We start from the raw sequence: 22,986 nt of genomic DNA, 5'->3' as shown, positions 1-22,986 counted from the left end.
ATGGAGGTAGTTTTTTTAATGATTTCATCCACTTAAAATCAGTCATCTTCAATATAGTTCTCATGGTGTTTATGATTTACTTTTTCTTAATTAATATATAGGAGATTGGGTTGTACAAGCATCAAATGGGGTGAAAACTGCAAGTAGAAGAATACGAATACAAGGTGAGATTCTCCAATGAAAAATGGGCCACCTCACGGAAAAAAAAAAAGAAAAATGGATCCTTTGTGGATGTGGAAACCATTTTTCTAATGCTGAATCCCAGTAAACCTTGATTTGAATTTGCTGATATGTCAATACACAGTTGGAATTGGAATAATCTTTTCAAAGCAGAAACTTAAAAAATAGTAATATTGAAAATGTATATTTAGTTATAATTTAAAAAGTAAACGCAATGGTATCTTTGAACAAACTATAAAACATTTGTTTTAACAGATAATACTCCAATAGGCTTCACTAACGGTAATTGATTTTTAGAGATAGATGTACAGGTAAATGAAAAAGGTGAAGATAACGAACAGTGATCGATCTCAAATAGCTACAAACAATACGAATCTATGAACGGGGCATAAAACACGGACCCCAGGTCAGAAAGTCTCTGATGTGGAATCAGGTGCCTAGGTGGAGTAAGCATCCCCTGTTGAGCGGTCGCTCCCACCGTGAGCCCTATGAATTGATCAGGTAGACAGGACATTCCGTATTCAAATTTAGTATTAAAACAAAGACCTAAGAATTGGTATGAAACACGTCAGCCAATGTTAGGTTATATTTGTTAACAAGTTCATTATAATGGTAAAATAACCTAAATCTTTTCTATTTCTATATACAAATGATACAGTGTATTAGCAAATTCAAAAGACGACTTAATGCTATTCTCATTAACAAAAGAACGCTTTTATTAAGTGATACCGAGACTGTTGCTGACAATGGTACCGGAATATGATCTTACGATTCCAAGCAGTGTAGATATAAAGCTTACTTGCATTGTGACAAACCCTATTTCCCTGTTCAATTTAACTGATGGATATTTAACCTGGCAGAAAGACCAAAAGAATAACTTATCAGGTATTGATTTTTTTTAAATCGTTAATAAACCATGCCCAAAAATATTTTCAGCAGAATGAAAAATTTAATTTATTTTTCCTTTGCATTTTTTTCTTCATCATTTATCAGTACTATGATATCCATATCAAGAAAAAAAATGGTATAATGAACCTTAATATTAAACAAATTGTAGATTACGGGTTCATGATAAGTAAAACAAATTTATCAACAACCTTGAAGAAGATGTCAGTAAAAATTACTGATTCTGGAATTTATACATGCTCCTACTCCAGCTATCCTGACCCTGTGAAAGTTTCCATTTCCATAATTGTTACAAATCCAGGTATATCTAGTACTTAGTATTATACAGCGTATCAATTGGTGAAATTGATCACAGACAATTTATTCGACAAGAATTACTTTATTTTATTCTTAAATAAACTTCCTCTTTCCATGCTTTGTTTAACAAGAACAAATAAGATGCCCAGACGAGAAAGTTGATGGCATAATATGGAATACAACAGTCTCGGGTACAACTAAAAAAGAATCTTGTTCAGAAAATCAAAAAGGTATATATGTATCACATATTTTTTTGTAAGGATTTCTTTGACTTGCATGAAAGACTTTGGCATATGATCAACAATTCAAGAAAAGATGAAAAGATAAAACAAAGGAATAAACAAGAAATGTTAAGATTTTAAAATGACGTCAGCTCTAGATATGTATTGAGTGTGTTACAATATTGTTCACATATCTTCTTGTCAATATTGCAATGAAGAAAAATCTGGAAATATATATTTCTACGAAGAAGTGGTTCCTATGTACATAAGAACATGATATTTTTGAATCAAGTATTATTTCCTTTCTTAAGGAACTGCAACTAGATATTGTAATATGCGAGGTATCTGGGAGGAGCCTAATCTGATTAACTGTACTGATGTAGTTTTATTCAATGCTTTTAAAGAGGTAAGTCTTTACACAAGAAGGATTTCAAAGCATGCCTAAATTTGAGGGAATTTAAAATGAATATACGGTGGATAAAAGTTGGTGATAAAAATCAACTCAGAATAGAACTTTCTGGTTTTGATAACTTAAAAGACAATGTTAATTATATTCTTTATCTAGATTGAATTCGTAATTGATAATCATAAAAGCAATTTAAAAATGATATCTGTTTACTGTTTTATGCCCCCCAAAGTTTTGGTTTTGCAGCAGTTGCGTATATATTTATGATACTCAGATGTCCTCCGCTACTATACAGGGAATAACTAGTGCAATGTTTGAGAAGATGAGAGAAGAGAGAATTCAGTCATTGCTCGTAGAAAAAAATAGCCGGATATGCTGACCTAATTTTCACTCTGTTGGAAAACTACCCATTGAGGTCTCTTTTGTGCGAAAACGTTTGACCTTGCTACATCAATGTTTTTTTGTTTTTTTTACTTCTGGAAGTATAATATAAGACCCCATAACGATACATTTGATATATATTGTTTACGCTGTTCAATTCTTATTTAATTTTATTTTTAATTTTTGACATTTTTTTATGTTAAAGGCAATAGAAACATCATTTTTTGTGTTATATATTCTCTAAGTTTTTGAACGTCTTGTAATTCATCTGTTATTGCAATGTATGTTGTATGTAAAACGATGTGTTTGCTACTCTGTAAATGAGCCCTACATTCTGTACTTCTGAGTAGTTTGATTTGATCGCGTAATGGGTGACCAACAATGGCTATTTTTAATACTTATGTTTAGTGATGTTTATGACAAAAACTAATCGTAAGACGACCATTTACATTCATTTGCTATAGTGGAGTCACCATGAAAATAGGTATTCCTGTGACATAATAATTTATAAATAAAATTTGGTGAAGCTTTTAGCCGACATTATAGATAGTTTTCATATGACGTATTTTCTCTCCGAGTTATTTCCCTTGGCCGCCATCTTGGTGGTCAACCTGGTAATTTTTCCTCTTTGTCTTACCAAATTTAAGAGAGTGTAGCAGAAATAGTTGGTGAAAAATCTTTATAGAATAAAAACTATGAAATAAAGGAGGCTTTAACAAATGTATATTATTCAGAAAAACAATGCTTCCTACCCCAGAATGGCCAGTATAAATAGTTAAATTTGGTTGAATAATGAAGGAATATGGGCATGTTGACCTCCAATATGGCGGCCAACGGGAAACAACTCTTGCTAATTTAGGCCTACTGAAAACTATCTATTGGTAGTTTATTATCACTATTACAAAAGTCTTGCTTACAAAGGAAGTGCTTACATAAACATAATAATTTTTGCTATATTTAAGGTGTCTCTTTCTTTCCAATTATTAATGCAGAGCAAAGATATTGATGAAAGTTATGATTGTTGTTTTCTGTTCAAGGAATGTATGGAGATAATGTCTTTAATCTTGATTTCTCCAGTTGGATGGTTTGATAGCAGACGGTGTTATGGACACGGAAAAGGTACAGAAAACAGTAGATAACACGTTACTTACGGTGAAAAACCTAACCTCACAGACAAGTGCACTGAGTTCTGGTGATATTACCTCATGTATTGCGATTTTAGAGAAGATTTTCAACGTTGCACATTTGACACGTGCAGACATAGAAAAAGAGGTTTGTTAAAAATAAATTCTCCAATGATTTGAAGTAATGAGAAAAACACACGTGCATCTGTGACTGATTTTAAAATTAGATACAAACAGATGATTGTTATCTGTTACTTACTTACTTACTTACTTATGCCTGCTACCCCTTTTGGGGCATAGGCCGCAGACAAGATTCCTCCAGGCCCCTCTATCCTGAGCAGTGCTTTCAACCTCCTTCCAGTTCTTGCCCATTCTTTTAATGTCTGCTTCTAGATCTCTTCGCCAGGTGTTCTTTGGCCTACCTCTCCTACGTTTTCCTTGGGGGTTCCAGGATAGGGCTTGCCTTGTGATGTTATTGTTGGGCTTGCGTAGAGTATGCCCTATCCACCTCCACCTTCTCTGCATTATTTCCTCTTCTATAGGGGCTTGGTTTGTTCTTTGCCACAAATTGATGTTGCTGATTTTGTCGGGCCATCTGATCTGGAGGATGCGTCTCAGACAAGAGTTGACAAATGTCTGGATCCTGTTTGTTGTGGTAACAGTCATCCTCCATGTCTCAGAACCATATAGAAGCACTGCCTTAACATTGCTGTTAAAAAGCCTAACTTTGGTGCGTGTTGTAATTCCCTTGGTCTTCCAGATGTTTCCAAGTTGCAGGAATGCTACTCTGGCTTTTCCTATTCTTGCTTTGATGTCTGTTTCCGTTCCTCCTTGTTGGTCCACTATACTGCCAAGGTAGGTGAAATGTTCTACTTCCTCTATTTTCTTTCCTTCTATATTTAATGAAGCATGTGATGGTGTGTTTGCTCTTCGGATCTTTGTTTTTGCAATATTGATGTTGAGTCCTATCCGTGCTGATGTTTCTGCCACAGTTGTAATTTTCTCCTGCATTTGTGCACGGGTATGTGATAGGAGTGCCAAATCATCCGCAAAGTCTAGGTCGTCTAACTGTGACCATGGTGTCCACTGTATTCCATTTCTCCTATTGTCGGTGGATGATTTCATTATCCAGTCTATTGCAAGAAGAAATAGAAAGGGAGACAGTAGACATCCCTGACGAACTCCTGTTTTTACTTCGAATGGTTCCGTCAGTTGTCCTCCATGTATGACCCTGCATGTCAGGTGTTCATAAGAGTTGCGGATGATATTTACCAGTTTACAAGGAACTCCATAATGTCGCAGAAGTTTCCATATTGTCTCCCTGTCAACACTGTCAAAGGCTTTCTCGTAATCTCTGAAGCCTACATAGAGGGAGGAGTTCCATTCAGCACATTGTTCGATGATAATGCCCATCGTTGCTATCTGGTCCGTACAAGATCTATTTTTACGAAATCCAGCTTGTTGGTCACGTAGCTTATCATCCACTTCTTCTTTCATTCTGTTCAGTATGATCCTATTAAATACCTTCCCTGGAACATCTAACAGTGTTATTCCCCTATAGTTGACACAATCGCTGAGGTATCCTTTTTTTGGAAGCTTGATGAGGTATCCTTCTTTCCATTCTTCTGGGATTGTTTCTACTTCCCATATTTTTTGAAAAAGTGGGTGAAGTATGTCGGCTGAGTTGTCAAAATCAGCTTTAAGTGCCTCGGCCGGGATATTATCAGGCCCTGCTGACTTGCCATTCCTCATCTGTTTTAAGGCTATTTTTATTTCCTCCTTAGTAGGTGGTCCCCAGTCTATGTTTAGGTCCTCATCTGCTGGTGTAATATTAGGAGGGTTGGGTGGAACTGGCCTATTCAACAATTCTTCAAAATGCTCTTTCCATCTCCTTCTTTGTTCTTCTTCCCCTTCTAGTTGCTTCCCTGCCTTGTCTTTCACTGGCCTTTCTTGTTTACTTCGCTTCCCAGCTAGTTTCTTGGTGATGTCATACAAGTCTTTCATGTTTCCTGCTTTTGCAGCTTGTTCTGCTTCCGTTGCTAGTTCCTCCATGTACCTTCTTTTGTCAGCTTTAATACTTTGTTTAGTTCTCTTGTTGGCCTCTGCATACTCTTTTTGTGCTTTTGCTTTTTCAGCTCTTGTTCTGCTTGAATTGACCTCAGCCTTCTTAGCCTTCCTCTCCTGTACTTTCCTAAGTGTGTCATTTGTGATCCACTCTTTATGATGGTACTTTTTCACTCCAAGTATTTCATGGCAGCTTGTTGTGATGGTCTCTTTTATCCCTTTCCAATGGTCTTCAACTGTTGTTACTTCCCCTATTTCCTGAAGGGCTTGGTATTTGTTTTTAACCGCAATCTTATACTCCTGTAAGATTTGGGTATCTTGGAGAAACCTGGTGTTATATCTGATTCTCTGAGAGTTTCCTTCTGTTTTCATTTTTCTGAGCTTCAGTTTGATGCTGCCTGTCAATAGATGGTGATCTGAGGCTACATCTGCTGCTCGTTTGACCCTGGTATCCTGCAAAGATCTTCTAAACTTTTTATTGATGCATATATGATCTATCTGGTTTTCAGTTAATTGGTCTGGTGATACCCAGGTGGCTTTGTGTATTCTTTTGTGCTGGAATAAAGTGCCACCAATAACTAGTTTGTTAAATGCACAAAAGTTTGCTAATCTTTCACCATTTTCATTCATTTGTCCCAGTCCATGTTGTCCCATAATCTCGCCATATCCGGTGTTATCATTTCCAATTTTTGCGTTAAGGTCTCCCATCATGATGGTAACATCTCTTTCTCTACAGGTGTCAATAACACTTTGAAGTCTGTTGTAGAACTCATCTTTTGCTTCTTCCTCTGCATCATTTGTTGGGGCATAGCACTGGATAATGTTTGTGCTAATCCGTTTATGTTTTGTTTTAAAAGATGCCCTTATAATCCTTGGTCCATGTGCTTCCCAGCCTATTAATGCTTCCCTTGCTGTTTTGGATAGCATACCTTGAGAGTGCGATGAATTTTCTTCTTCATGTCCAGAATACAGGAGTAATTCACCTGTAGTAAGTCTGCACTGTCCTGATTGAATCCATCTTGTCTCACTTATGCCGAGCAGTGTCAGATTGTAATTTCTCATCTCTGCTGCAATTTGCGCTGTTTTCCCTGCTTCGTACATGGTTCTTACGTTCCAAGTTCCTATATTGATATTTCTGGGTCCGAGAAGGGTTTTCGGCCTTGTAGTTTCCTTCTGTCTCTGGTTTTCACCACATGGCGTCCTTCGTCTTCCTTTTGGAGAACCTTCTCTTCCAGAATTTGAGAAGTCTTGATTAAATCTTGTATGCGTTTCTGTAGCAATTGCCTTTTTACATGGCGGGTTGCTAACCCTGCGCAAAACCCCCTGGACCCGGAGGGCCGGTGGTTTTCTGTTGGGGTTTTCCTTCCCCTAGTCACAGATTCCAGTTATTTAAAGGCGCTGAAGACTCGCCTCTTGCCACTGTCACTCAGCTACCTAAGTATTTCCAGGGCCACCAACGTGGAGGTGTGACATGTGACTTGCTGGCAGAACCTATTTGAGACGGCAGGCATTAACTCGAAGTTTTGATAGTGTAACTTAGTGACATCAGTTACACCCCTCGAGACCTTCACCAGCCTTTGACCCCTTTGATTGTTATCTGTAAATCAGCAAAAATATATGTCATACCTTGAAAAATCTGTATTTTGATGTTAAAGCTTAGTATGTGTTTTGTAAAGTATATAGAGTGATAATGAATGTGAAAATCTATTTCAAAAATGTTATACTCTTCTAGGCATTTTTCGAGGTGGTTGACAGTGTTTTATCTACCAACAATTCAAAATCATGGACTGATGTTAGAGGCAAGGTAAGGAATGCAATCTGCTTAATGGCTATGTAAAAAGAATAACAAATATAAATATTATCATTACAAATATATATATCATTTTTTACACCATTTCTCTATTGTGTCATAGTTTACTTTTCATGAGCTTTTCGAAATTGTTATTGTTTAATTTATAATGTTCAGACAGGGAAGGATGGTAGCTCACTACTGAGGAATATGGATAGGTTTAGTGAAATGGTTTTGAAAAAAGATAACATAACGGCAGCTAAATTCACAGGGGAAAATTTCAGTAAATATATTTTTGTTTTTGATCTTTGAAAATAATACTTACAACACAGAAATGTTTTCTGAAGAATGCATGAAATTACTAAACTAAATACTTAAAAAAATTCAGAGGTGATGATTGATCAAGCGAAAGTTGATCAAAAAGGAATAATTTTCCCGAAGCCTGATGGACTCTCCAATACTACTTCGAAAGATATTGGTGAATATGCAACATTTCTTGATTTACCAAAACAAAGGAACAGGACAAGTGAAGGTAAGTTATCTTTGGTTTGGCAATAACTGTGCTGTTATTTGTTCACCAAAGTGAGGAATAGAAATATTATTACTGAGAGAAACACTTCTTTATTTACAAAACAAAAGTCACATTTGGGGAGAGGCAGGGGTAAAAAGTAAAGCCACTATTTAAAAAAGTAAGCGAATTTATGATGAAGATAATACTATAATGACAAATAAAAATTCAACATGTTTTTCTGTTTTCTGTCGCTATAGGTTTTACGTATGTGGCTGTCATATATAAGACTATTTCGGAGATTATACCTGCAGATTCACAAAGGTATATAAAGACTGTCACAGTTATTATAGTGCTTCTATAGGAGTATATACATGGGTCTTAACTTGAAAGTTTTGTTAGTTGCCCATCATTTTATACGAAGACGAAGATATATTCATATATTGCTTATATTTCATGCATTCCCTTGTTTTATATATAGCATTTCTGTTGCACATTTCATAAGAAGCACAAAAGATCTTTTTTAGTAGTTTATTCGCAAATTATTAGTTAGCGATAACAAAATGCTAGCTAAATTAACCTCATAGTTAATAAAGATCAATCGGGTAATATACTTCCAATCATATGCGTCATCGTATATATACCTTTCAAAATCCTTTTGATTAATATGTGTTATCCTGCAGCAAGTACCTTGTAAAGGTCGTTTTCTTGTAAAAGTAATGTTAGCAAAGAAAACAACTTTGAAAATATCAATAACCAAATATTCAAAGTTTTCGTGGATTTTTTCCAGTTTCATAAGATTTGAAATCTGTATACGTGTATTTGAAAATAGATAAAAATAACGACAGACTAATCATAATACATTGAAATGTATTCATATATGAATTTACGAATTAAAAAATAACCAACCAAAAGTCAAAAATTCTTTCTATTCTGAATGTTTCTTCAGACAATGAATTACCCAAATTTTCTCAAACTTCAAGTAAACTTTTCTTAAAATAAGTTGAAAAGGAGATCGTTTTCAAATTAGATTAATTAATATTGTATGAAATATTAGTTAAGCTGAAGAGTTACAAACAGATATACAGTATATATAATTCATTTTGTAAATATGTATTTTTAATTTTGAATCTGGAGAAAGAAGAAAAAAAAGTTCCGATTCCGATTGTTCATATTACATGTACATGTAAAAATGTGTGCATGCAGGATCGTGCATGTTCAGACTTTTCTTTGAAGGATCTTATGTGTATATTGAAAATTTGACTCCTTTATATAAATGGCTTCTCCTTTAATGTTTCATTCAGAGAAGAAAGTTCAGACGAAGTGAAAGAAGAAAAAGAGAGGAAAGAATTCGTCAATTCTGAAATTTTGTCACTTACTACTAAGACAGATTTGGGGATTCTATCTCCTCCTCTAAACCTAACATTTCAGCACAAACACAAGGTACATGTAAGAGTGAAAAAAGTATTTTTGTTGTAAATCTTGAGAAAGAAAGAATAATATTATTAGTCTCCCTTGAACGGAAAATAAATATTAATTGCCTTTTTGATTTGGAAACACGGCCTATTATAATATTAGAATAACCTTAAGGTGACAAAACTTCACCCAAGTGTACTCTGTGGGGAAACAATTTGGGATTTTCTTGAACATGGAAATGGATGATGTTGTTATAGTTAAAAAATAGTGTTGTTTATAGTTCAGAAGAGTTGAACAGCCAAGCGTGATATCATATTCTAAAACTGCTTGTATAACTGTGCAGTTGTCATTAGCAAGAGATATTACAAGGATATAACATTTATTTCAGTACTAGCTCAAAAGCTAATGTATAAAAGAAAACCACATTTAAGACCCAATGAATGGAATCTCATTACTAATCAAATAATTATGAACCAAATATGCCTGATTGTTTCTCAATGGTCAATGACATTGTATTTGCAAATGGTATAATACTGTGTTCTTGAAGGACACATTCCAATAATAATTAAGTGGGGATGTTGACACGAATTTGAGGACCCTTTGTAAAAAATACATCTAATATTTCGGTAGTCTATCCTATTTAATTTATTCAAGTATCGAATTCTAATGCCAGTAAGATTTTCAATTCATCATGCATCCAAACAACAAAATTAAAACGCTCTGATATTAAGGAGACATTATTTTTGAAAGATAAATTAAATAACTTTAAAAAGATATCTCAACGAAAAAGTGTAAGTAGAGTCAAGCAAATATGTTTTTTTTAATATAGGTATTGTTCCATACACTTAACATGATGTGAATTCTTTTTTCTCGGCATTGTTAGGTAACTGGTATGAAATAATATTATGTTATGTTTTTTCTATTTGTTGTCATATTAATTATTTCTAGAATGAACGTGGCATCCTTCAAGTAGTCTGTGTAGCTTGGAATTTTACGATAAAGTAAGTTCTTCTTTAAAGACTTTTATGGATCGATAGCAGCTTTGAAGAATGATTTCCAAAAATATCTTGATTCATATACCATATTAATATTCCAAACAACCAAAATGAATTTGAATTACCATATTTATATTGGATTCCAAAACTTCATAAAAATCCTTACAAACAAAGATACATAGCGGGTTCCAGTAAATGTTCAACCAAGCCTCTATCTTTACTCCTCACTAACAGTGGTGAAGGAGAAACTTCAAGAGTACTGTGCAACAATATATTCGAGAAGTGGTGTAAATCAGATGTGGATACTTAAAAATTCCAAGGAACTTTTGGAAAATTTGAAAACACAAGATTTTACCAAAATCAACAGCTTAAAAACTTACGACTTTTCAACTTTATACACAACCATTCCCCACGACAAATTAAAGTCCAGGCTTTTTGAGATCATTGACAGCTGCTTTTTCAATAAAAATGGAACTCGTAAATATACTTACCTTGTCATTGGTCATTTACAAAATTATTTTGTTAAAAAACATTCCGATTGTAAACACAAGTACTCTGAAGTTGACATTAAAAAGATGCTTGAGTTTCTGATTGACAATATCTATGTGGTTTTTGGAGACCAGGTCTTCCAACAATCTATTGGAATTCCAATGGGTACCAATTGCGCCCCGTTATTAGCAGACCTTTTTTTTGTATTCATATGAAGCAGAATTTGTCCAAAATTTTGTACGTGAAAAGAAGAAAACTCTTGCTGTGGCCTTCAACTCAACATTTAGATATATCGACGACGTATTGTCAATAAACAATGGCTATTTCCATTCTTATGTCCATACGATATATCCTGGTGAACTTGAGATAAAAGATACCACAGAGTCTGACACATCTGTTTCATATTTGGATATTTTACTAGAAAAAGACGTCAATGGTAATCTAACAACCAAGCTTTATAATAAACGTGATGACTTTAACTTTTCAATCGTCAACTCCCCTTACTTATGCAGCAATATACCTTCATCACCGGCATACGGGGTATATATCTCTCAGCTGATTCGATACGCAAGAGCATGCTCTAGGTATGTACAATTTCTAAAACGAGGTAATTTATTGACAAATAAGTTGATGAGACAAGAATATCAGCTGTCTCGTTTAAAGTCATCATTTCGTAAGTTCTATGGTCGATACAATGACCTTGTCAGCAAATACAATTTATCATTGAGTCAAATGCTGACTGACGTTTTTCATACTAATTGTTAAGCCATTATTTACACACTGAATTCCCAATCATGACAAGGAGCACACGGCGGGTGTGACCGGTCGGCAGGGGATGCTCACTCCTCCATGGCACCTGATCCCACCCCTGATGTTTGGAGGTCCGTGTTTGCTCTGCTCCTATTTTGTATTGTTTTATGGACTTTTGAGCTTGAATACTGTTCGTTATCTCCATATATTTCATCATATAGATGAAATACTTAGATAACAAACAGTACGAACAGTAATCGGGAGCAGAGCAAACACGTACCTCCAAAAACATCAGAGGTAGGATCAGATGCCATGGAGGAGTAAGCATCCCTTGTCGACCGGTCATACCCGCCATGTTCTCCTTGTCATCATCGAGCAAACGGAAAAACCCGTAGACAATTCAGTATTTGAATAATGGCCTAACAGTAAGTATGAAAAACTTCAGTCAGCATTTGACTTAATGATAGATTGTATTTGCTGACAAGGTCATTGTATCGACCATAGAAATTGTGAAATGATAACTTTAAAGAAGGTTGGTGATATCCTTGTTTCATCAACTTGATTGTCAATAACTTGCCTCATTTAAGAAATTGTTCGTACTTGGAGCATGCTCTCGTATCGTATCAACTGGGAGCATAAACTCCATATGAAGGTGATAAGGGTATAATGCTACATAAATAAGGGGAGTTGACGAGAAAATTTGAAGTCATCACGTTTATCATAAAGTTTTGTTTTAATGGTACCATTAGCGTCTTTTTCTCTATGGTATCTTCTATTTCGAGTCCACTTGGGATATTTTTTTGAGAAATGAGGTATTTTAAACTTTCTTTGGAATATTTATGCATGTTGACCACGAAATCAAAAAAGTCGGGAAAGTGCACCTGGCTTTAATCTTGCCATGAAAGAAATGTCCTCCGTACAAATACATGAATTTTATTTTCAAATTAGTAAATGGTCAAAGAAAGGCTGCAAGGTGAACTCCACAAATACCAAGAGGACAGTTTGCCAGTGTAGCCATCTCACCAACTTTGCGATTTTGATGAGGCCTTATACGTCTGTAAGATAATTATCAACATGCGTATTATTTCATGTTTAGATATCTTAATGAACTTAATCGTTAGCTCTCATTCAGAGGATATACAAGTAGTGAACTACAATCTTTATGCTTGTCAAAACGATACATTGTGTTGGTAGAATAGAAATGTTAATATTCTAAATAATATCTAATTTCCAGTTATATTGATTGTAGGCGAAGGAAGACAAGGAATCTTTGATGACCCTATCTCTTGTGGGTGTTATCTTGTCCATTGCATTTACAGTTTTAACCCTCATTCTTTTCATTTTGACTTGGAAGTATGTCATAATTTAATTTTGTTTTCGGAGAGTTTAAATCTTTGTATCATTTACATTGATCTGGAAGAATGCCAGTATTTCTTTATAAAAATCAAATATTTACAATACTGTTAAAGCGCATATCTCAAAATTGATTATTCATTTAACTTTTTTGTTACATGATGATGATTTCTTTCAGGCAAATAAGGAGTGATCAAAATATTATACTACTTAATCTCTGCGGATCGTTGGTTTTATCATACACTGTATTTATTGCGGCCGTGGAGAAGACGGATAATTGGGTAAATTAATATTTTTTAAAAAATTAATCTTCCATAAGTCCCTCAATGATAAAGATATCAGTTTTATAAATGAACATTCAATCGGATTCTTGATAACTTTTGCAAAGTCCTTTCTTTTTGCGAAAGACTCTATTGATATGATACAGTGTTGCAATTATTTAGTAGAAAGTGTAGATTTAAATATGAGTAATTTCCAGTTTTCTTTTTCAGTCTTTTTATATAAATGATATAAATGTTAAAATCACAATATATTGAATATTTGATATAAACTTCATGCATTTATAAGCTCAAACTTCAATATCGTTAAATTTGTGTAAGGATGTTAAATATTCGTTGGCCCTAACTTTATAAATTTTTGCTATGGACAAGAAAATGATGAACTTCATATTTATCTTTCAGGCCCTCTGTATCTTCATTACGGCCGTCATTCATTATCTTTTCCTTGTGACCTTCTTCTGCATGTTGGCAATGGGTATCTACTATTTTATGAGTATTACAGTGACCTTCTATGCAATGTATGTGGCGAATAACTTCAAGTCGAAATCCAGAGTGCATTTCTTTCTTTTAGGAAGTTGGGGTGAGTTACCAAATTCCATAGACTAAGATGAAATTATACAGTAGTGCATGTATACAGTTTTCGAGCAGAGAAACAAAGTCGGTTTTCTTCTTTCACTATTACTTGGAATAAACGTTTATCAATATATTTACAGTTTACTTGTTTCAAGCCTTTAACAAATGAAGACTCATTAATTTTTAGGCTTTCCATTAGGCATCACAGTTATAACACTGGGGGCATTCTGGGGGAAAAACTACCACATCAGAAATTAGTAAGTTATATTTAACCATGCAATTTAATAAATTTTCGAGCGTATGTGTTTGAAAAGATTAGTATGACTTGCTACATAAAGTTATGATTAATGAAATACATGTAGATATATTAAGAATACAAAAATGCAAATAATAATGATAATAATAATAATAAAAATAATAATAATAATACAAACCGAATTTAGAGTCTCCCAAAGCAGAAGTGCTTTATGAATGATTTGGCATATATTTCCAACATACGGCACAGTAATCTACATGTAGCTTCTTTATAGATGCTTTCCTATAGATCCATGTCCTGACTTTCATCTATATTTCTTGTACATTTGCATTTCACAGAACATGGGACATCAGCCAAGAACATTGTTGTATTATCTCACCACTGTTGCACATGATAAGGTTTTCCCATCGTTTGATTTTCCCTTTACATTTAAATGATAACACAGTATCGTATTTTATGATGTTAGATAATAATATTCCTTTGATGACAAGACCAGATACTTATTCATCTTATAAGTATATCGAAAATTAATATGCATATTTGAGCCCTATATTCGCATCGCATTTTAAGAAGCAAAGATCACAAATTATGTCTTTATAATAACAATGCAAAGAGAATGTTTTGTGGCACATATATACTGTAAAAAAGTAGATTGGCCTTGCTCTTCTTTCCCACTGACTATTTATGGGGCTTGAAAGAGAATTGCTGTGTAAATACAAATTATTAGCCGTTGGCTGTTTACATAATGTTTTAAGGTAGTCCAATCCTCAGGTTATGAAAACCAGCAGTCAAGTAATTGAAAATGCTCACAAATATCTCCTTGAATTCATAAAGTTATGTGTTTTTACCCATGATATGTCTTCAAAGTTCATCATTATAGTTAATCATATAATATCGGGAAAATTATCAAATCTCAAATATATTTTCAGAAAAAGCCAATGAAAGCACCAGCTATGCATTTTCTAATTGTAAACTGATAAAAATTCATTTTAGAAAAAAAATTATTTCATAGACAGTCTGTTTTTCTATTATCAAATGACTCAATTACCATCCCTGTTCCTAGACAATACATGCGTTCACAACGTTTCGTTTTAGCTGCTGGCTCTCGATGGAAAGTGGTTCTCTCTATATGTTCATTGTTCCAGTTTGCGTTATTGCCGTGGTAAGTCATTAATATCTTTGAACAAAATGCTGATAGTCTGTATGACTGGACAAATCATCCATCAGATAATGGAAAACATGATAGTGTACGATCACGAATGTACATCTTTTTTCGTACATTACATAATTTTATGTTTACTTTACTACATGTTCATGGCTATGATGTGTTAGAAGTCATGAGCATAATTTGTTTAATTTTGAAATAAGAACCTATTCTCGAGAGGTAAAGGCTTGAATCGTTTGAAGAATGCACTCTCAAAATTTCAAATAAACTAATAGTCTGTTTTTCACTTCAGATAAACGTAATAATAATGGCGTCCTTAATACGAGTGTTGTATAGTTCAAGTGCAATGACAAAATCTTCACTTCAGAGAAAGGCCGCGTACGTAAATTCAGCATATTAACACGAGCATGAAGTTGTTTAGTTAGTACTGTGTTTCCTCCTACTCTTTTATCGGAAAATAATTTCTGTTTGTTTTTGTTTGTTTGTTTGGCTTTTTTTTTTTTGGGGGGGGGGGGGTAAATACCACATAATTATAAGTCAACATTTTATAATCAATTAAATGCATGTAAGTTTGAAGAAAATTCTTTTTTTAAAAAAGTTAAAATATGTAAAAATGAAAATAATAACTGTTTTAAGAAAATTAAATATATTTGAGATATATTTTGCACATGTATATTGTTAAAACAGATTTCATGATATTTAAGACCTTGAACATCCATAAATGACCAACTATCTGGACAAAATGCAGACATTCACCCTTGTATACGTCAAATGAACTCTGTTTTTATTTCTATTGTTAGTAGAACTTTTCTCTAACGCTTTTCAGCGCATGCTCATATATTGGTTGGGTTCTACAGATGTCGAGGTGATCTTATTCTCTGGCATCTGAGGTTTAAATTTTTCACTACAGAATACCCACACTTTGCCTGAGAAAACAAAATTGAAATGTATTTAATTTAAGGTGATTTTTCTGCTTTGAAATACTCGCACAACTTAACATAATGTCTAGAAAATACTTTGATTTCATTTTGATATGAAATTGACAGGTCGGGATTGCGATCTCTCGGTACACTTGTGCCAGTATTAGGCGTTACCTGGATATTTGGAGTCTTAGCTGTAAATGAAAGCGCTGAAATATTCCAATACATCTTTATCATAACCAATTCCATACAGGTTTGTTCTGATAGAATATATAAGTGATATATATCTATTGCTTTTCAAATATCGACGATAGACATTTTGCAAATTGTTCATTACATGTAATCACCACATTAGGTAATCATTAGACTTGAATGGTATTTCCCTCTTATAATATACACTGTACAGTTACTATTCATGACGAAAAAACGTATATTATCAAATAAAAGATCATTCAAAGAGCATAATTATATCGTTACAGGGATTCTGTATATTCATATCGCACGTGCTGTTGAATAAAAAGGTAAGAAATTTAAAAGAAAATAAACTCCTGGATAAAATAAAGAAAGAAAACTATGTAAGTTGGACAATTTCTTTTTAAATAAATTGTACAAACAATCTTTTCGTATTTGTTTTGCAAAATAATTCAATACTTTACTTGTCATGAACAGAACTAATTTTTTATATGAACTGAGTTGGACGTTTTTCGTCATTTCAGCTATTGCAGGGGTTAAGAACTAAGTATCCAGCTCTGAGTGGACTAAGTATCTTTACGGAATCAAGCAAAAAGGAAACTTCTTCCGTGTCAAAGACGCAGTCATCTCAATTGGAGACTCCATTGGAGAAGCCAAAGGTTATGATGACATAATTGCTTTGCTAAAGGAGTCCTAATGCTTCAATATTTTGAAGCCTCCCATGTTTTTGTAATGTTATCAGTTTCCATGCAGCATTAAGGCTACAAAGAGGAGTCGGAGCTTAAATTATACGGAAAATATTAACTATGACATCATACAAACTAACAATTCTTAACAAAATACCACAAAATGAAAAGATTTGCTATTTTAAATGGTGGGTAAGCATTAAACTACACCAAAACGTACTATTTCCTGCTATTTTGTCGTTAGTTAAATACCACATAGCAAGGTATAAGCAAGTCACTGATCGCGATGCACTTCTCGATGTGACGTCATTCTGTAAAACTTGATGCAGTTTGTTTGCGGTGAGAGGCGGATCAATGAATATTTTCGTAACGAAAAATGTATTTTATAATTAAATAATGCAGCTAGGTTGATCTTGTTTGTTCATATTCTGGTAGGGTGGTTGAGCATGTTGCATAAATGCCTGCTGAGGTTGCGAAGGTTGACGAGACTGCTGACCATGCTGGCCAGGTCTTGAAGCAGTTTCCGGTTGAATTTTAACACCCGGAGATGTGTTTAATTAGGTTAGATCCTTCAATCTTATAGCCCGATCCCGATTCTCCAATGTTATTGGTTGAGCAGGGTCGTGCCGCTGCGGGGGTCTGCCTTGGTTGACGCTTGGTGCGTGGCATGCAAGTCCCAAAAAATTAAAATATATACAACTAATAAGAATTTCATTTAATTTCAGAAAACGAAAAATATAGTCGATGATGCCTAAAATTTGTTGAATTAAGTAACAATTTTTAAACTAATTTGTATGCCTAGATGTATTTGTTCAGACTGCAACGAGGCTGTAATTATAGCACCTATTCAAAAATTAAAATATGCAACTAAATATAATTAAATTATCCAACAAAATGAATAGAAAAAAAATCGACGAATCATAAATTCGCGTAAGGTAATATTTTAAAATTGTTTTTATTAGATTACATGTATATTATTAGATTCAATTTTGATTGTTCGAAGTGCAACAAAGATGACCGATAGCACACAGTGATGCCAAAAAAATGCATCTGACCTGATCTAAATCCATTGCAATCGAATGGATGGATGAACAATATATGTTAAAAGAACATCAATATCAATCAAATAAGTTTTCTAGGCACTAACCTCTTTTAAAACGTGTTTAAATTCTACACTAAGCTGATATTGTTAAAAAAAATCATGAACACAAAACTTGAATGTAACCGACAAAGAGAGAGTTTGCAGCACGAGCTATTTCTTTTTATAATTAAAAATTCGATAACTCGTGCTGAAACCAGAAGAGACAACTGTGTCAAAAAATTGACCTTCCTTGATAAAAGCATCTTATTCGCATACGTGTGATATTATTTAAGATTCCGTTTACTTCGATGCAATTTCTTTTTATGATTTTAGTCACATATTTTCCGTACACTTCCTAGTTAACTGATGCTGCCGTATATTTGTATGCACGTACAGTGGGAGTTAGGTAAGGGTCCTAATAAATCTAGTTCAAGGACATACACTCAATGGATCACTGTTAGCATCAACACCTAAATACTAGAAGTATTAAGTTATATTGATAAGTGTTGCGATCCTGGTGAAATCTTGAAATGAATTTAACATTATTTCTATACGTATTTATTGCAGTTCGTCAGCAAGAAATTAAGTATGCGGTCTTACAAATTTTAAGAATGAAATAGTGGAATATATAAAGGATCACAGCACTTTTCACCAACTACAATTGGTTTTAAAAATATAAACTAAACTTTGAATTTTACCTTGCCTCTGCCTTTGCACTATTGAAATTTATAAGTGACCTAAAGAGTGCAAGTATATTTGATAAAATCATGTGACCGCCACATCAAGTGACAAGTCTAAATAGAAGAACTAATAGTCCTCAATATGTAGTTAATAACCATATTGTATTTGTCCAATTTTGGTAGAGTAGTAAAACAGAATCGCCATCCTGATTAGGAATTTGTTTTTTATCACACAAATATATATAGCCGATATTTCCATTGCACACCTGAACTGTACAGCTCTGTTCGCTGATTGAATTTTGCATGCAGTTAAAATATTGCGATTTTGGAAAGAAAAATGATAAAAAAAAGTTATTAAATATTTCCTTCCAGAAAAAAGGGATTCTATCGATGTTCGGAAAAACGTCAACTAAAAAGAATCCAATGGGTTTCAAAATCAAGAAATCTGACTTATTTGAGACAGAGAAAACTGTATCCACCGATTGTTCCTGTTCTGTTTCCCAGGAGAAGGTAGGTATAATAGTAATATATGCTATTGTAAAATCCTTATAAAAGAGAAGGGGGCTCCAACATTTTACCTTTGTATTTTTCAGACAGTAGAAATGATAGAAAACGTACCAAAAGACGATGCCATCAAAATTAATTTAAAAGAAGAAAAAATGGTGAAGTGTATTTTATACATTTTAATATATTTTGATATGCCCTAAAACGGTATTATTATTATTATTGTTGGGGACATTTTGGGGAGCGGTATCTTTTGACATACGTCATCATGTAAAAAGAAATAATGCTTTGTTTAAAAAATTATATTCCTTTCAGCACAGTAAGTTAAAAAACCCTTTTGAAAAGACCTTTTGTGTCTGCATTTAAAAAATATTTTTTATTCACAATTTATAGATGAAATTTACTTAAAGAATATTCTGAAAACCTAGTCTTACCCTTCTTTGAATTTAGCCTTAAAATCATTGATAGTACGTTACTATATAATATACAAATTTGAGATTTAAACACACGAAATCTTGAAAAAATATTAATGAAAGAATATAAATGATCTATAATGATAAAATATAATGAAATAAAATGAGGTATAAAAATATTGTCCTATTATGTTCTTTTTTCCAGCACTATTAAGATAAAGTCAGAAAGATCTTCTTTTTTTTTTTTAAGAACACATCCGCTGTTTTTCTATTGTAACTTAACTGTTCTCCTGTAGAACTAAATCTCCAGAGAGAAAAGTAATTACAAAATTAATGTAACTAGTTCATGTCATTTTTGCAGGGAAGGGCAAAACCAAAAGCACGTTTTAATATCAACTTGAAGAAGAGATCCTATACAGTAACAGAGACATAGTCAGAGACTGGCCATTCATGTAGAATTCTTTTTTTTAAGATTCACAATAAACATTTAAACAAAAATACATGTACATACCAAGTATAAGGTATATCAGTGTCTGTATTGATCGTAAAATATTCTGATAGGTAAAAATACCTTTCGAATAGTGGTGGTCTTACCTAAACAAAAATTTACAATAATTAACTATAGTTCACTATAGTTAACTATAGTCTACTATAATTGATAACTTGATTCATTACGGAACTTTTGAATTTTTTCTCACTCGAAATAAAGAGCCATCACATCTCTAAAATTCCATTCCACTGATGAAAGTTTGGTAATTATATATGGATATACAAGTGATTTTTCCTTTAAATATGAAAAAATCCTATTTAAAAGTTGAAGAAAATGAAATATAACAAATTCAGTAAGAAATTTGAAATATTTAACTATAGTAAACTACGCCTTAACAGTCAACAATGCCTACTTATCAGCCAATGTAAATAACTTCTTATACAGTGTAGAAAACTATAGTTAACTGTAGTAATTTTTTGTTAGGATAAAAACCTCTATGGAAATCTTGTGTATCATATGCTATGCATGAAGATATTGCATTTGAATGGTCATTTTTATACACCCGCCAAAAAGTGTGTCTATGTTTGTGTGTGTGTGTTTTGAGGGGGGGGGGAGGTTACATAGATGGCGGTGCATATATATTATATATGGCGGTTTTCATTTCTAAGTCTGCACGTCCGTACGTTAGTCCATACGTCAGTGACACTTGGGGGTATCCATCTCTTATCCACAACTCCTCCTATATCACTGAATGAAATTTTATGACACTTTCACAGAATCTTTATTACATAGTGCCATTGTGCACCTCCTATTTTACATTTCGATCAAACAGGTATTTGGGGTTTCTAACAACAAACATGAACACTGCCATTCTTTCTATAACATTGAGGTATCTCGTATACCTCGTATCTCGTATACTCCTCGTATACCGCTGAATAAAATTTTATGAGACTTTCACAAAATCTTGAGTTTTATAATACCATTGTACACCTCCTATTTTTCGCTTAATTGGACAGATATTTGGTGTTTTCCATAGCAAAACCTGAAGACTGCCATTCTTTCTATAATCTTGGGGGTACCCATCTCTTATCCTAAACAAGGCTATATCGCTGAATAAAATTAAATGAGACTTTCACAGCATCTTTATTACATAGTGCCATAGTGCACCTCTTATTTTACATTTCGATTGGACAGATATTTGGTGTTTTCCATAGCAAAATCTGAAGACTGCCATTCTTTCTATAATCTTGGGGGTACCCGTCTCTTATCCTAAACAGGGCTATATCGCTGAATAAAATTAAATGGGACTTTTACAGCATCTTTATAACATAGTGCCATAGAGCACCTCTTATTTTACATTTCGATTGGACAGATATTTGGGGTTTCCCACAGCAAAATATGGACTTTGCCTTTATACTCATATGGGAGCGTGGAGTGTCATTTTGTGAGCGCACAGCTCAGAGTACCTCTAGTTATTTTCCTATTTAGAAAACGGAGAAAAGTTAAGTACATAGTCAATGAGTTTCTCATTAAAAGATATTTCCAACGAGAAGGATTTAACATAAGACGACAATAATTGTGTATATTTTATTTAATGTTTAAATTAACAAACGCTCATATTCACTTGATTAAAAGGAAAAGGTACGAATTTTTATTTTTGTCCGCTCTTCTATGCACTTCTAATGTAATGAACACACATTTTCAGTTTTATGAAGCTTTCAAAATATCAAATGTGTATTATATCACAGAGTAAGTAAATATCTCATATTATGTTATATTAATGCCTTTAAAATATACATGTAACAATTTAAGCACACCTGTAAATTTTGTCGTAATCATCCTCAATATGTTGCATTGAACTGAACTTTATATAAAATCTTTAATAATGTATCTAATACGTCCGCATTCATATTATTTGCAAGGAATTATATACTCCCAAATCAACAGATGGTGTTCAACTTTTGGTTTACTTTAAAATCATGTTTATATGATATAATCGTCATTCACACGATTAATCATTTAAATGCAGTGAGGCAAGGAAGACTTAGTTGACATTTTGTCAGAATGGATTAAAAGTATTAGATGGATGTTGAATTTTCGCATTAAGCAATTAATGGACAATATGGAAACCATCTATCCTTCTGCTATCAATAATTCAGAAGGTAAAAAAGAAATAGATATATAGCACGATCAATATTGACCTACCATACTTATACTGGATTTCTAAACTACATAAAAATCCTTATAAACAAAGATACATAGCGGATTCCAGTAATTGTTCTACGAAGCCTCTTTCTTTACTCCTCACTAAACTATTAACAGCAATAAAGGAGAAACTTCAGAAGTACTGTACCAGTACCACAATATATTCAAGAATTGGTGTAACTCGGATATGGATACTTAAAAACTCCAAGGAACTTTTAGAAAATTTGAAATACAAAATTTTACCAAAATCAATAACATTAAACGTACGACTTTTCAACACTTTATACAACCATTCCCCACAATAAATTAAATCCAGGGTTTTTGACATCATAGACAACTGCTTCCCCATCGCAGAGCTTCTCAAGCGTTTGCTCGGGCGGATGGCGAGAGGGACGGGGAGGGCGTTGACGGCAAAGCGGTCTGGCCATATACGCTGAATTTTCAATAAAATGAAACTCGTAAATTTACTTACCTTGTAATTGGTTATTTGCAAAATTATTTATTAAAAACATTCTGATTGTACAGACAAATACTACGAAGTTGATATTAAAAAGATGCTAGGGTTTCTGATTGACAATTTCTAAGTAGTTTTTGGAGATAAAGTCTTCCAACATTCTGTCGGAATTCCCATGGGTATTAATTGCACCCCATTATTAGTAGACCT

The 22,986-nt window shown here is 33.5% G+C and overlaps 1 protein-coding gene across 1 annotated transcript; it reads left to right on the top strand.

Moving 5' to 3' along the window:
* The first annotated feature begins 7,761 nt into the window (after positions 1-7,761).
* Positions 7,762-16,937, top strand: LOC133189809 (adhesion G-protein coupled receptor D1-like). Its single transcript, XM_061325201.1, has 14 exons — positions 7,762-7,900; positions 8,137-8,200; positions 9,181-9,319; positions 10,241-10,293; positions 12,475-12,583; positions 12,776-12,879; positions 13,058-13,160; positions 13,560-13,737; positions 13,918-13,987; positions 15,082-15,148; positions 15,444-15,529; positions 16,198-16,324; positions 16,551-16,592; positions 16,788-16,937. The coding sequence occupies exons 1-14, from the start codon at positions 7,762-7,764 to the stop codon at positions 16,935-16,937; spliced, it is 1,431 nt and encodes a 476-aa protein (XP_061181185.1).
* The last annotated feature ends 6,049 nt before the right edge of the window (positions 16,938-22,986 follow it).

This window comes from Saccostrea echinata, unplaced genomic scaffold, assembly GCF_033153115.1.
Source record: "Saccostrea echinata isolate AGI-Se365-2 ecotype Australia unplaced genomic scaffold, CSIRO_AGI_Sech_v1 ptg000020l, whole genome shotgun sequence".
NCBI lineage: Eukaryota > Metazoa > Mollusca > Bivalvia > Ostreida > Ostreidae > Saccostrea > Saccostrea echinata.
This window is presented reverse-complemented; position numbering and strand designations above follow the sequence as displayed.

What these genes read in the sequence shown, in the direction of transcription:
- LOC133189809 (XM_061325201.1), top strand. Translation starts at nt 7,762, where the DNA reads ATGATTGATCAAGCGAAAGTTGATCAAAAAGGAATAATTTTCCCGAAG. An exon ending in CATTTCAGCACAAACACAAG is followed by an intron (nt 9,320 to 10,240) that starts GTACATGTAAGA and finishes AATTATTTCTAG; the next exon opens with AATGAACGTGGCATCCTTCA. An exon ending in GCTTGGAATTTTACGATAAA is followed by an intron (nt 10,294 to 12,474) that starts GTAAGTTCTTCT and finishes TTTTCAAATTAG; the next exon opens with TAAATGGTCAAAGAAAGGCT.